Here is a 15226-nt window from a genome sequence, read left to right on the forward strand (position 1 = left end):
AAATAAGTTTTTATTTGGAAATTAATGTGGTCAGAGTTGCAGTAGATCATAATACTAAACACTGTTTGTTTCAGAAGGCTCAAAGCAATGGCCCTGAAAAACAAGAGAAAGAAGGAGTGATTCAGAACTTCAAACGGACTTTATCAAAAAAAGAAAAGAAGGAAAAAAAGAGGCGGGATAAAGAAGCATCACGGCAAGCTTTAGATGGTGATGGGCTGTTTCATGGGGATGATATGTGAGTATCAGTGCATCAAATAGTACAATGTCTTATCTGTACATAGATGAATACTTTAACTTGGGGAGACAAGTCTCTTAAAATATATGAATAGTTTTTGTATTGTACTTCCTTCAGGGTTGGTGTATACAAGTTCTCATTGAATACCGTCACATAACTTAAGGGTTATAAATTGCATCCAAAGGTAGTTTACATAATCAGAGAGAATGAGTTAACTGTTCTCTTCCAGAGCTAGTGTGTGAGGGAAATGCAGATTGGCAGGCTAATGTGACCATTAATGCTTTTTAAAAAAAATGCGGCCAAACTACATATTGTATTAGACACGCACAGGTAAACAATCAGGCTTAACCTGCTCACTTCTGTTTTGGGGAATGCGGGCATAGGGTCCCAATCCAGAATGTGTTCCTGATCCTGGCAGTGTTTTTCACTGTAGACACCAGTAAAAGCAAAAGCAGTCAAAAGAAAGTGATTTTCAGTAGAAACTGGTATGGACTCCCAATCCAGACCAGACCACCACACCAGGATAAGCATGCTTGTTTCACTACATATGAATGGGCCTGAATAACAGAGTTTTCAGATTCTCAGGAATGTCTCTTTTCATTTTGACAAAATTCCTTTATCTGGTTCTGTAAATTGCCCATTGAATGTATCCATTTCATCTGGTCAAATATGCCTTCTCCCAAATGGGGAGATTCAGTTTAGTGTTACTTTTCTTCTGTTTAAAGCCAATAGTTACAGCAACAAAGAGAAGATGGTTTTATGTAGGTTCCTTTTTCGAGGTAGTATATGTATATTTGTGTGTGTGCACACGCACAGGCAAAAATGGAATTTGGGACACTATGGGAAATCCATCTCAAGCTTTCTGAAGGAGGTTGGGAATATTAAATCTCCTTGATTATAATCAGCATAGACTTTTTTCCTCTGTAGATGACAGATGCCTAATACTGTAAGCATGTCATCAATCCTCTGCTGCATAGAAATAGCCCTTTTGTTCATGGAAGATTTAAGTTTGGATCTACCCCAACATGTAGATGTTTACTACAGGGTATAGAATTGTTGGAGGTTGTGTTTTATGTATGTTTTATGTTTCTTGTTTTGTACCTTTTAAGTGATGTGCACTTGTATGCTTCAAGAGCAGGTTCATTGTTTAGGGTTGCCCCTGGATCCATCTTTGTTACTGGAGGCTTGGTTAGCCTTAGTAACTAGGAGTACCTTTTACCAGCTACAGCTGGTATACCAACTATAGCTGTTTTGGGACAGGAAAAGCCTGACCACAGTGATTCATGTATGGGTCACCTCAAGACTCAATTATGGCAGTGCACTCTGTAGAGTAGGAATGACAAACTCCGGCCCTCCAGATGTTTGGGACTACAATTCCCATCATCCCTAGCTAATGGGACCAGTGGTCAGGGATGATGGGAATTGTATTCCCAAACATCTGGAGGGCCGACGTTTGCCTATGCCTGCTGTAGAGCAAGTTGCAAGCCTGTTCTGGAAGCACCAGCTTGTGCAAACAAACTGTAGCTAGACTTTTGGTTCAAACTGACCATATGCTGCTAGGTCAAATTCAAGGCTCTTGTTTTAATTTACATGTTTTAACAGATTGGATCTGGGAAACCTTAAGGAGTGCCTGACTCCCTATATCCCTGACCAGTCACTGAGGTCTCAAGGGGGTCACTGTTAGTGGTCCCCCATGGCTTGTATCCACAAGAAGTGTGCATTCAGTCTTGTGGGCCCACCTCTGTGGAACTCCCTCCTAGCTGAGATTAGAGAAACCACCCTCCCCTTTTTGTTGAACTTGCAGCTCCTAGTAAAGACCTTTTTATTTCAGCAGTCATTTTAAGTATGTTAGATTTAACTGAATAATATTTATTGTACAGTAAGGTTATAAGGATACAGCCTATCTTAGACTATGGTGTTAGGCGGTATAAAAAGTGCTGAAATAAATAAGCTATTTCATTATTACCTTAAATTACTCTTGGCAGTGAGAATTCTCGCCTTGCCGCAGAGGTCTACAAAGATATGCCTGAGACCAGTTTCACACGAACAATATCTAATCCAGAGGTGGTAATGAAACGACGGAGACAGCAAAAGCTAGAAAAGAGAATGCAAGAGTTCCGGAGCTCTGATGGCAGACCAGATTCAGGTGGTAATTTAGAGTAAATCAATAATATTCATTGGATGGGTGGAACTTACAGAATGTGAGCTGGCTTCCATTAGTCTTCCTGGGGACACTTCAAGGCAGGGGCTTTTGAAGTATAAATACGCAAATACCTAAGTTCCTTCTTTTTGCTGTTTTAGTGGATACTGAAAATCAGTTCAAGTGCTTAGGTTGTGTGACTTACATTTCATTATATTTTTAATTTAAGTTACAAATTATGTATTTTTCAGGTGGTACATTGAGGATTTATGCAGACAGTTTGAAACCAAATATACCATACAAGACAATCCTGCTATCTACCACAGATACAGCAGACTTTGCAGTTATTGAAGCACTGGAGAAGTATGGTCTCGAAAAGGAAAACCCCAAGGACTACTGTATTGCTCGTGTGAGTAAATTGATTAAAGAAAATAGTTCTTGAAAAAATCCTGCTGCTTGGGTTTTTTAAATGATGATGTTCTGGTGGGGAGATTCCCCACTCAGCTTATTTATAATTTATTGTCTGTATCAACATAAGTTGGTTCCTCAGGCTCTTCAGATCTTAGGGTTGGTATGGTTGGGCTGTAATCTTAGTTTTAGCGTCATATAACTTTATTATCCTGTCAAGTGATTTTATCTGTTGGGTTCTTGGCTAACTTGCTTGGCGTCTTGCCCTGAAGAAAGTAGCAGAAATTAGTGAAAGCTAACAGTGCTGAATAATATTCTCCATCTGTTTTTAAAGCAAACTAAGGTTTTGACTAAAAGGCCTAAAGTTCCAATCAGATGCCACCACAGCTTCAGACAGCTGTTATTGTTAGCACATGCTGACATTCAGCTGTAGTACCATGAGCAAAAGTGGTATAGTCCTGTTGACTGGCATGGATAGACATCCCTGTGGGCTTTATTTTGACGGTTGATTAAAGTTGTTTTTTTTTTGTAAATAATTTTTATTTAAGTTTTAAACAACAAAGAAAGAAAAGAAAAACATACACAATACATATCTCAAAAAATGAAAAAAAAAGATAACAAGAACACGCAAAAAAGAACACAATTCAACAATAAAAAACAAAAAACATAACAATTAAAAGCAATATCTCTTTTCCATTTCCGTTTTTTTAGTTTGCTTATTTTCTGGACTTCCTCATACCTCCTTCTTTTGTATTCCAATCCAAATTGTTTGTCCAGCAATTTCTTTTCAACTTTTTTAATCCCAATCTTTAACTTTAGTATAATATTGTAATATATATCTTCAATTTCTTTAAACCTAATCTTTAATCTTAGTATAATATAACATTAAAATTTTCCCTCTTAATTGTCAGATTTCCATTTCTTTAAACATCTTTAATCCTAATCTTAATCTTAGTCTATCATTAACTTTAACCTGTACAGCTGGAAACTGCTTATTTTCAATCCAACATCACTCTAACATTCTTTAATTTTGCAATGTTTCTGAAGATAGTCTTTGAATTTCTTCCAATCTTCCTCCACCGACTCTTCTCCCTGGTCACGGATTCTACCAGTCATTTCCGCCAGTTCCATATAGTCCATAAGTTTCATCTGCCATTCCTCCAGCGTGGGAAGTTCTTGTGTCTTCCAATATTTTGCGATAAGTATTCTTGCTGCTGTTGTTGCATACATAAAGAAAGTTCTATCCTTTTTTAACACCATTTGGCCGACTATGCCCAGGAGAAAGGCCTCTGGTTTCTTAGGGAAGGTATACTTAAATACCTTTTTTAATTCATTATATATCATTTCCCAGAAAACCTTAATCTTTGGGCACGTCCACCAAAGGTGAAAAAATGTACCTTCAGTTTCTTTACATTTCCAACATTTATTATCGGGCAAGTGATAAATTTTTGCAAGCTTGACTGGGGTTATGTACCACCTGTATATCATTTTCATAATATTCTCTCTTAAGGCATTACATGCCGTAAATTTCATACCTGTGGTCCACAACTATTCCCAGTCAGCAAACATAATGTTATGTCCAATGTCCTGTGCCCATTTAATCATAGCCGATTTAACCGTTTCATCCTGAGTATTCCATTTCAGCAGCAAGTTATACATTCTTGACAAATTCTTAGTTTTGGGTTCTAACAGTTCTGTTTCTAATTTTGATCTTTCCACCTGGAAGCCAATTTTCCTGTCCAATTTAAATGCCTCCATTATCTGATAATAATGGAGCCAGTCTCGCACTTTGTTTTTTAGTTTTTCAAAACTCTGCAATTTCAGTCTATCTCCATCTTGTTCCAAAATTTCCCAATATTTCGGCCATTTGACCTCCATATTGACCTTTTTCAAGGCTTTCGCTTCCATTGGTGACAGATTAAAGTTGTTGTTACCTAACTCATTGCAGTATGGGCAAAAGCTAAAATGGGTCATCAAGAGGAACTCTTGTTACAATCTCAGACAATTCTAAGATTGAATCCTTGAAGTACCTTACATACTTTGAACATAATTTATCAGACTTCTGAAAACATAGTACAAAAATTCCTGAGTATGGATTTTTTCAGCACATCATTGGCAGATATCTCTTTAAAGGTTTGTGTATGTAGCCAATTATTTTTCACTGTCAGTGCCATTTTCTCTAAAGTTTCTGGTTTTCCCATCTAGTAGATACCCTGAATTGTAGTAGTACAGTTCTCTCTGTTAAAAGTTGCAAGGGCTGTTTCATTCCTATAAGAAGCCTGAATTTAGGCCTGTAGGCACTGGAGCTAGGGTTTTCCTTGATATCGATATTGACTATGGCAGGAAAGAGGAAAGTTTGCTGTCTAGCAGCATTCTGAATTGTTGCCTTTACTAAGTGAAGGTGGAAGGAAAATAGGGTGCCTATCGTGTAGCAGAAAGAAGATGCACAGGTAAAAACTAATTTCACTGTAACCCTGAGTAACCTGCAGTGAGGTGACTGGTGTTAGGGTCTTCTGTATTGTGGTCACTTGGGTGCTGATTTCCTTTCTGTGCTAGTTAGTAAAATCTTTTTATTTATGGTTTGATTTATTATTTGGTAGTAGAATTCATATACCGTATATCTAGCCAAATCTTAGATTTGTGGAAGAATATTATTGTATTTGTGTACATCTTTTTCTGGCATATTGAAGCAGAAGTCATAATATAAAGTTATTTGTGTCATTCCTAAATTGTCAGCCATGGTCTCCCCCACACCTTCTTGATCATGATACACAACTTGGCAGATATTTCAGAGTTTAGTCTTGTTTAAATGTAAACATGAAACCATGGTTTTCTGTTCTGTGAATGTCTCACAGCAAGCCTGGGCATTCAGTCCTTCTTTCTTGTGATAGGGAGGAAGGCATTGAGAGCTTTTGCGTTTGAATAAGTGACCCTTCCCCATTACATCTGAATTTGGCAAACTATGATTAGTTAACATCAGATTATGGTTTCATAATCCTGGTTTGTTATCTAGTCACATTTATAACAGATTGCAGTTGATCAAATTAAGATGCAATGGGGAATGGTGATTGGTTAAAAAATGAAAACTTTCCATCTTCTGTTGTACAAAGGATCATGGGAGCCCAAGGATTCTGCAGTCTTGTTCCCACAACAGAAAAAACATGATTTCTCATTATGGCTGAACAGGGCCACTGTGATACTATATTACCAGCCGTGATGCAGGCATAAAATTTCACAACCTACTTTGTAATATCAGAGTCATAAAACTTGAAAGCATGCATTCTTACTACCTTTTGGTTGAGCAGTGGGCACAGGTAATATAATAATAATTTTTTATTTGTATTCCCCCCTCCCAAATAATATGGCATGGTATACTTTGTACCAACAGAATTATGTACTGCTTACATTTGGAGAAAGGAAAGGAGAGGGTGGTTTGGCCTTTGAGTGTTTATCCTTGGGTAACTGCTCTGTTCAAACTCATAGTTTATCTTTTCTGTAGGTCATGCTTCCTCCTGGTGCTCAACATTCTGATGATAAAGGTGCTAAAGAATCTATTCTTGATGATGATGAGTGCCCACTTCAGATATTCAGGGAATGGCCAAGTGACAAAGGTAATTTTAGTTGTTCATAATATGTAATAAAACCCAATGGTCACATACTGGCAAGGCACTGTGAGCAAGCCAGGAGGAGGAGTGGGTTATTAGCCTTAAACCTAAAACTTGTGCACTTTGTTTCTCCCCTTGGACATGGATGAGTCCCTGTTGTCTGATCCTGTTATGGTTTGCCTCAGTGTCTGAATGATCAGGCTATTGTTTGTATGATCTTGTTAATCAGGATTTGAAACAATTGTTTGTTGACAGGCAGTCATCATGCATGAGGGGAGAAAGGAGTCATGAGCCCAAGGCTCCTCCAGGTATATTCATGAAGCACCAAACAATGGCTGATGGAAAGTCATACATTGCAGAAGTTAATCGCTTCCACTTTGCTCCTTTCTGCTCACCTGGGAGGAAACAAACCACGATCTCTGGCTTAGCATTACATTTGAACCAGGAGTTCATGGTTTGTTTTGCTCCAACAATCCATTCTTTGTACCCAAGGCTTTGTATCCAGTAGTGTTGCTCAGTGAATGGTGAGGCTTCAGTCAGCAGGATGCAAAGGAAAGCAGGTTTTTTTTTCTGTGATCCTCTCTCCTGCCCCTGGGCTGCAAAGACTTGTTATTGGCTTACTGATTGTGGTTTGTTTAGAATGAAAAAGGCTATCCATTTGAATATAAAATATGATCTATGATCTCTAGAGCACTGGATTCTAGAGAACATTAATAAATTATGTTGAATAGAAAATATTATAGTTCTTTAATCCTTATATTTAATCCTAATTTTCAATTCGATAATTACTGTTTAGGAGAGCACAGTCAAATCAGTATAGTTAATAATGTACAATTTAATATGAATTTAATTTATCTATACCTTGAAGACAGAACAGACCTCAGATGTTTTGTTTGTGGTTTTATGTTTAGGGATACTGGTCTTTCAGTTGAAAAGGCGACCACCTGATTATGTTCCAAAGAAGTTGAAGAAACAATTTGATGGAAAGCCATTAAAGGGGAAGGAAAGAGTTGACGGGTCTGGTTATGGCTCTTCCCTTCATCCAGAGAAGCTACCTTATCTGGTTGAACTAAGTCCCGGTAAGAATTTATTTTACAATAATGTTCATCCATTTTTTGAATCACTTGCTATCAGGTCAACCCTGATGGACTCTAATACTTTAGAGTTCACTATCCTCCATTTATTGTGCTTTATAGAATAGAATTGGTAGGGATGGGTTATTTTGATTGCAGTTTCCAACCGAAGTTTTAAGATTTCGGGATCTTTAGTCAAGGGTAATTTTGGCTAAGTTGGATAAAGCAACTTCATCAGATAGTTTTTGAAGCAAGAAGAGGCTTTGTTTGATATAGTCATCCATGAAATCACTGAGGTAACAAAAAAACACATAATAGTAAAGAAAATAACAGACTTATATTTCAATATTCCATTAGAATAAAACTTCATAGATTTTCATTTTTGAAGTGTTTTGTTTCAGATTGTATACATAGGTACCACATTAAAGATAAATGTATATGAAGATAGATTTGCACCATGGAGAAAAGGTTTGCACAAGGATTCACAGGGTGCTGTAATAAGTAGCTTCTGTGTTGGATCTCAGGCTTCTGCTTCCGTAACAACATCTTTTGTTTCACATTTCTTACACAACACTTTAGAGTGAGGTATAATATTTCTGGGAGGGGTTGAGATTTTGACTCTCATGTTTTTATTGCCTGCTTAATATGTTATTGATGCTGTGCTTTTATTAATGTGGTATTTTATTATATAGCATTTGTATTTTTATGAGTTTTTATGATGTATTTGCCCTGAGACCAGATGATAAAGGGCAGGGCGAAAATAAGATGAATAAGTTAAACAGAATAGTCCTTCCCAGAGTGGAGTGCACCTTTTACATAAATTTGGCCATATTTGTATCTAAGCTGTTGTTTTTAGTAATGGGAGCATAGGAAGCTGCCTTATACAGTGGTACCTCGGTTTAAGAACAGTCTTGTTTACAAACGATTCGGTTTACTAACTCTGCAAAACCAAAAGTAGTGTTCCGGTTTGAGAACTTTACCTCGGTCTAAGAACGGAATCCGAACGGTGGAAGGGCACCGGCAGCGGGAGGCCTCATTAGGGAAAGCGTGTCTTGGTTTAAGAATGGTTTCGGTTTAAAACGGACTACCGGAATGGACTAAGTTTGTAAACTAAGGTACCACTGTACTTAGTCAGTCCAATGGTCAATATAGCTCAGCAATGTCTCCACTGACTGGCAACAGCTCTGCAAGGTTTCGGATCAGGAATTTCCCCCCAGTCCTACCTGGAAATGCCAGGAATTGAACCTGGGACCCTCTGCATGCAAAGCAGGTGCTCAACCACTGATGCTACAGTGCTTCCTATATATTACAGCCCTTTCTATAAGCTACTGTCCTTATTTCTGTATAAGCTACTGTCTTTATTTCTGTATCTTATTTCTACCAGCTGCTCACACTGTTCTCACAGAGGCGAATATCAGTCTGTGAAAGCAAATCTTCTCTAACCAGTATTTGGAAAAAATAGCTTTTAACAGCATTTATAGGCAAATGCTTCATATTAAGGAATGCTGCAAGTTTCCCCCAGGTTTTTTAGGAATATGAACAGCCAAAGCCAGCTCCTCCACCCTTGCATTCTCACCTTTGCACCCCCACAAGTCCAAAAGCCACAAGAAGCATGGGGTTCCTTATGATCAAGGTATAAACTTATATGACCTGGCTAATATAGACTTGGCAACAGATAAGTGCAGAGCGCAGAAGAGTATATGACTTACAAAGCTGATACTATTTGATTTAAGGATTTTCAGATTTAAAATTGGGGGCACAAATCCACTCTTACATTTGCAAAGGTTTACTTTTACAATGTGTAAGATAACTATTTGTCCTCAGAGGAGCTCACCCCTTATTTTAGTAATAATTGTAATAGTAATAATTGCTGATTAGAACAAGCCTTATAAGAAGGAGGGAATTCAGTGATTCATTCACAGTGTTAATGGGCAGCTACTTCTAAAGGCAGATAGTTCTGTGCATCAGGAGTGATTGATCCAGTTGCACCAAATGCAGAGATGTGGCAGAATGACTTGCTGTGGTGGAGGTAAAGCCAAAACAATGAATCCTGCAGGCATAGTGTTGACAGACTTTTCTGTGGGTGAGTAGTTTAGGTTCATGTAATTTAATTAATTCCTGTAATTTAATTAATTCCTGGTGACACAACACAGTAGTTCTCTTGTGCTGCACTAGTGTACAGCTTACGGCTTATTGTTGCCTGAGAGCCAGTGTTGCATCATGAATAGTGTTGTTGTTGTTGTTAGACCTGGGTTCACATCCTTGTTCAAGCCTAAGTCTCACTGGGTAAACCTTAAAAAAGGTAAAGGGACCCCTGACCATTAAGTCCAGTCGCGGACGACTCTGGGGTTGTGGCGCTCATCTTGCTTTACTGGCCGAGGGAGCCGACGTTTGTCCGGAGACAGCTTCCGGGTCATGTGGCCAATATGACTAAGCCGCTTCTGCCGAACCAGAGCAGCGCACAGATACGCCGTTTACCTTCCTGTCGGAGCGGTACCTATTTATCTACTTGCGCTGTGTGCTAGGTTAGCAGGAGCTGGGACCGAACAATGGGAGCTCACCTCGTCGCGGGGATTCGAACTGCCGACCTTCTGATCAGCAAGCCCTCAGCTCAGTGGTTTAGACCACAGTGCCACCCGCGTCCCTTCCGTAAACCTTAGGCCATCACTAATTCTTAGGCTTCCCTATGTCACATGATGCATGTTAAGTTAAAATGGTGCTATGTATGCTGTCCCTAGCTTGTTAACTGAGATTTCACTAAAATTATATTTCTAAATCAAGACTTTATTCTAATAACTTTCCTTGAATATGCTGACAATACAGAGCACATAAATTGTTTAGTATATCAGTTTTTACTGTATGCTAGATTTCTGTTCTTTTAAAATAACACAAAATTTGGTTTAGCAGGGAAGCACAAAAAGAAAGCTTTTTAAAAGAATGAAATGCCAAGTTGTGTTCTGAAACTGTAGCTGCTTGGTTGCTAATTGCTGTCACAATGGAAATGCATCGTGTCAGTGCTATGTAAACAACTGAACTGGTTCCTGGTTTGTTTCCTGGGGCCTGTTTCTAAACCCCTAAATATATTGGGGCCTGGATACTTAAAGGATTACCTTCTCCGATTGTAGCCTGGTCTATACTCTTGAGATCATCTTCTGATGCTCCTTGGGAGGGGAGGGGAGGGGAGGTGGGTGGGTGAGTGCTATTCACTGGTGTCACCCTGCATGTGGAATGCTCTCCCTAGGGAGACTTGGCTTGGTTCCTATTCTGATAATTTGTCAGCACTAGGCAAAAATTTTTATTTCCTTTTCAATTCTCAGTCTTATCTGTACTGTTTTGTGCTGCTTTTACCTGCTGCTTTTTGCTGTTTTATCATGAGATTTATTTGTAAGCCAATCTGAAAATATTATAATTAAGGGTGGCATATAAATAAGCATGCCACTATATATAAACCGCAGGTGGAAAATATATTTTGGATTTACAGTGTGGAAAACAAAGCACACAGAAATGTCTGCAGTGATGGGTCAATGGTTTTCCAGTGTAGTAATTGTGACTAGTAGACTTTTGGAGTCTCACCACCTATCAGCCATGTATGCAAATGTTCTGTTGTAGAACTAGATTCAGGTTATGCTGAAGGATGTAATCAGAAAATATTGAAACCAGCCTGTGTCATTGTAAACACATATGGTTTGGAGTTCTGGATTGTAGCTCGAATTTTATGATAATATGAAAAGTGATCTTTATACTTGGAGTTATTTGTTATGTGGCTTTTGTGTCACAAGCAGTGGTGTAGCGTGGGTTGTCAGCACCCGGGGCAAGGCAAGTAATTTGCGCCCCCTAACCCGTGGATTTTAGTAGGGGCAGAGAGCTGCGAGCGCACCCCCCCCCAGGTGTTGCGCCCGGTACGGCCGGTCCCCCCTTCCCCTCCTCACGCTACGCCACTGGTCACAAGTAGAATATGGTAAATACAACAAAAGTAGTACCACTGTTCTAATCCTTTAAGAGTATGTGTCACGTGTATTCTGATTTTCATATAGTTTGCCTCCGCTTGAGAACCATAGGGAGCAGTTCTTTATCCTTTGAAAACATGTTTTGCTCCAGCCTCCTGTCCGTGAATCTTACTATGCATATAGATTTCTTCCTAAAAGAGGATATTTTTTTCTTGTGGTTCTTTCACTATTATTCACTTTCATTTGTCTGAAATTAAGGTATGGGAGAGGAGGGTTGAGGCAGTCACAGTGTTTCCAACAAGAACTCTTCTTACCAGAAGGAATATGCAGTTTTGAATGTGCAAGATACTGAGGGCTGCTGCTTCATTTGCACTATCTTTCATATGGGGATAATACGTGTGGAGGTTTTGTACAGCAACCAGTTATAATGTGGGGTGCCCAGTTCATATACTGGCAACAAAATAAAACTTAACCTCCAGCATATGTGATAGTGCACATGATTGTATTTGCACACAGATTGTCTGGATGTAGGGAAAATATCTCACATGACAACATATTGGGAGACTGCTACTCTGCCATTTAATTCCAGCTTTACTTAATATTTGAAAGCAGAGTTGTGAGTGGACGTACCTTGGCATCATATTCTGTGCGTTTGTAATGGGTATGATGGTACCCCAGTACATCCACCCATAGACAGTGAATGAATGGAAGACACAATATTTCTAAATTAAAATGGAAGTCTTATATGAATTAAGGTTTTAGTTTGTGTACAGCTAATGATGGCCTTTCCACTTTGCTTGGTGATTTTTCTGTGCTTTCTTCTAGCAGCTTGCTGCCAACTACTTAACAATCGTATTAATCCATCCACAACACCAATGTCTCTATATTCTGTGCAGTATTTAAAGTTGAAAGCGTTAAAAGCACTTCATCCTTTTAAATTGAGTAAGTGTTGTTGGCTTACAGTTTCACTCTTTCCTATCTTTTCTTTTCTCTGCCCTCCTCCGCATGTTCTGCATGGTATCTGTTCTGCTGATGCTGCCTTCACCTGGGTCCTGTGCATGTGTTTTCTAATCCCAGGGAGAAGGAATCACTTTGCCTACTTCAACTATCACACTTATGAAGGTAATGCTGTTATTTAATACTGTTCTTTCTCACTAGTCACTAAAATCTGTGCTAGCAAAAAAGGCTTTTGTTAGTTTTGAAAATGGATCTTGCATTTTTCTTCCTTAATGAACAGAAGCTCAGATCTAACCCTATTTCTAGTCTATAGCTTCAGGTGTGGAGGAAAGGAATAATTCAAAATTAAACTTTTTAAAAATCCCTAGTATGCTCTAACAATATCATCGGGAGGCCACATACATCAATATTGGTACTTTTGTAAAACATGGGTACTCGTATATCTAGCAGGGTCTTGTGGTGAGGGTTTGGGATTACACATCTAAGTTCAGTTTCTACATGCACATGTACCATCCACTGAGATAACTGACAGTTTATAATCTGGGACTGGATAGCATAGGCTGGATTCAGCTTCCAGGAAGCTGCCTTCTCCCAAATAAGTGGATGAGCCTTGTTAAAAATTCTCTGATCAAGGTTATACACATGTAGCAGCCCATTACTGCATATTCATGCAGTTGGCTTGTGGCCAATAACTTGAACAATATGCTTTACATTTCTAATTGCAATTAGAAACCTCTTTCACAAATCAGAAGATGACATTGTTTTTCTTTGTCTACCTAGAGTTTTAGTTTGAGCAAGCGGCAGTGTATGTGTGTCTGTAGAGAATGAACACGATTTCTTTTGTAACGGTTGTTAATGAAAAATGTTTATGAATCCTTTGTTTCCCAGTTATGTTGGTAGCTAATCTGTTTTTGTTTTTTGCAAAAGAGAAACAATGGTAATATACTTAGTTAAACATGGTGTTTGAAATATAGTAGTGTTGCTGCTGCTTCTTCTGAAATATCACCCATTTCTGTAAGTTGGCTGCCAGCTGCAGTGTTTTCATAAACTTATTCTGTGGGCGGGGAGAGAATGTATTTGTGTAGCAGCAGAAAATGTAAACTCTTAGGCTTAATCTCAGTTAAAGCAGCAGACTGTTTTCTTGCTGCTACTAAGGTATTCAATCCATTATGAAGAATATTTAATGCCTGTTCTGTCAATTCTTGCTTTTTTAAACCACTTTTAAAATAATGCATGAATCCTTTCTGGTGGTACAGGAAAAGCCCTAAAGCTCTTGAGTTCTCTTAAGTAGGTCACATAATTTTATATACATCTTTATAATGTGGAATTGTCAAGAGTTGTCTGTAGTTTCCAAGATGTCATTGCATTGGCAGTTCTATTAAGCTTTAATTCATGAGTGGGCAATTTACGCCCCCCCCCATATCGTTGGGCTCCCAGCTCACATTGGCTCTAACCAGCATGTCACAAGTTTCCCCGGCCCTTATTTAGGTCATCTGTTCATAAGTAAAAATAAGAAAGCTCCTGATAATTCTCAGTTATTGCTGAGCTAGTAAAGAGCTTGCAGTAGATAATTCCTCTTCAGGTCAGTTGTCAGGGCTATAACAGTTGTTACTTCTGGAGAGAAGGCTCATTTCTGGCTCAGCTTTTGTCCAGGAAGCAGGGCTGCTGCTATTCCTTAGCTTCTGTCTGGGAGCACAGCCTACTTTTCAAATTTTATTTATTAACAACATTTGTAGCCATAATATAAAGCCCTCAGGGAGGCTTACAATAAATAAGTAATAAAAAATTAAATGAAAAATAAAAGGAACCTGAATATAAGGAAAAAGAAACTTGTCAGAACCCCAAAGTTAGAAATGCAGATTTAAAAACTGAGAGGGCCAGTGTATATAAAGGCCTAGGTGAACAGAGGTCTTCACCTGGTGTCAAAAAACCATAAGGATGGCACCAAGTGGATGTTCCTGGGAAGGCTCATGGATAGAGAATGAGAGAGACAAAGAGGAACCACGATGGTAAGTGACTCTAGATCTTGTAACGCTCATCTTGTTGAGCATAGGTATGGGCTTCCCACGGCTAGACCTGCAGGACTGCTGGAGATAATAATTGGGTGCAGACAAACGCATGGTCATGGTGAAGGAAATGCTCTGCTTCAATTTCATTGCGTTAATAAAGTAGATTGTAGTGCTTATTGAAAATGCAAGGCCTGCAGAAGAGGGAGCTTTTAGCTACTTCTAATGCCATCATCTAGCCTTTTTTAAAAAAGTAGAATGGCCAGAGGTGATGTGCTAGTGTATGGGAGGTATGCCTCTCCCATGTCCTTCTCTAGTTTCCACTTTACTGGCTGTGGTGGGGGAAGGGGTGTGTGCTTGTATGTCCCTTTCTCCATGGTCTGCAGTGGTGCTGTAGAACCTCATGGTCTACAGAGGTTCTACTGGGTTCACAGATCTTTGGAAGGGCCTCAACAAACTAGCTAGAGTGGCAGATTCATCTGTGGATCTGCTACATGAATTTGTCTGTTCCTCTCTTAAAGCCATCCATGTTGGTGACCATCACTATCTCATGGATCGAGGAACAAGCATCATAGTTTGGCTATGCGCTGCATGAAGAAATGCTTTTTAATCTGTCCTAAGTCTTCCAACATTCAGCTTCTTTGGATGTTAGAATCATAGAATTGTCAAGTTGGAAGGGACCCTGAGGGTCATCTAGTCCAACCCCCTGCAATGCAGAAACATGTAGCTGTCCCATACGGGGATCGAACCTGCCACCTTGGCATTACCAGCACCATGCTGTACCCAACTGAGCTATCCATGAGTTCTAGTTTTATGAGAGGAGAAAAACTTTTCTCCATCCGCTTTCTCAGTGCC

The 15226-nt window shown here is 39.1% G+C and overlaps 1 protein-coding gene across 17 annotated transcripts in view; it reads left to right on the top strand.

The window, feature by feature from the left end:
- AFDN (afadin, adherens junction formation factor) overlaps window positions 1-15226 on the top strand; it is an 87873-nt gene that overhangs the window by 23676 nt on the left and 48971 nt on the right. For 11 of the 17 annotated variants that reach the window (XM_081000652.1, XM_081000658.1, XM_081000659.1 and 8 more), the window contains exons 4-9: window positions 75-235; window positions 2221-2381; window positions 2627-2784; window positions 6283-6394; window positions 7300-7467; window positions 12486-12530. In XM_081000652.1, coding sequence (XP_080856778.1) covers window positions 75-235; window positions 2221-2381; window positions 2627-2784; window positions 6283-6394; window positions 7300-7467; window positions 12486-12530 — 805 coding nt within the window. The remainder of the gene's footprint in view (window positions 1-74; window positions 236-2220; window positions 2382-2626; window positions 2785-6282; window positions 6395-7299; window positions 7468-12485; window positions 12531-15226) is intronic. The other 6 variants (XM_081000665.1, XM_081000662.1, XM_081000656.1 and 3 more) reach the window with 3 other exon arrangements.

Source organism: Podarcis pityusensis, assembly GCF_964106645.2.
Source record: "Podarcis pityusensis genome assembly, chromosome: 3".
Classification (NCBI taxonomy): Eukaryota; Metazoa; Chordata; class Lepidosauria; order Squamata; family Lacertidae; genus Podarcis; species Podarcis pityusensis.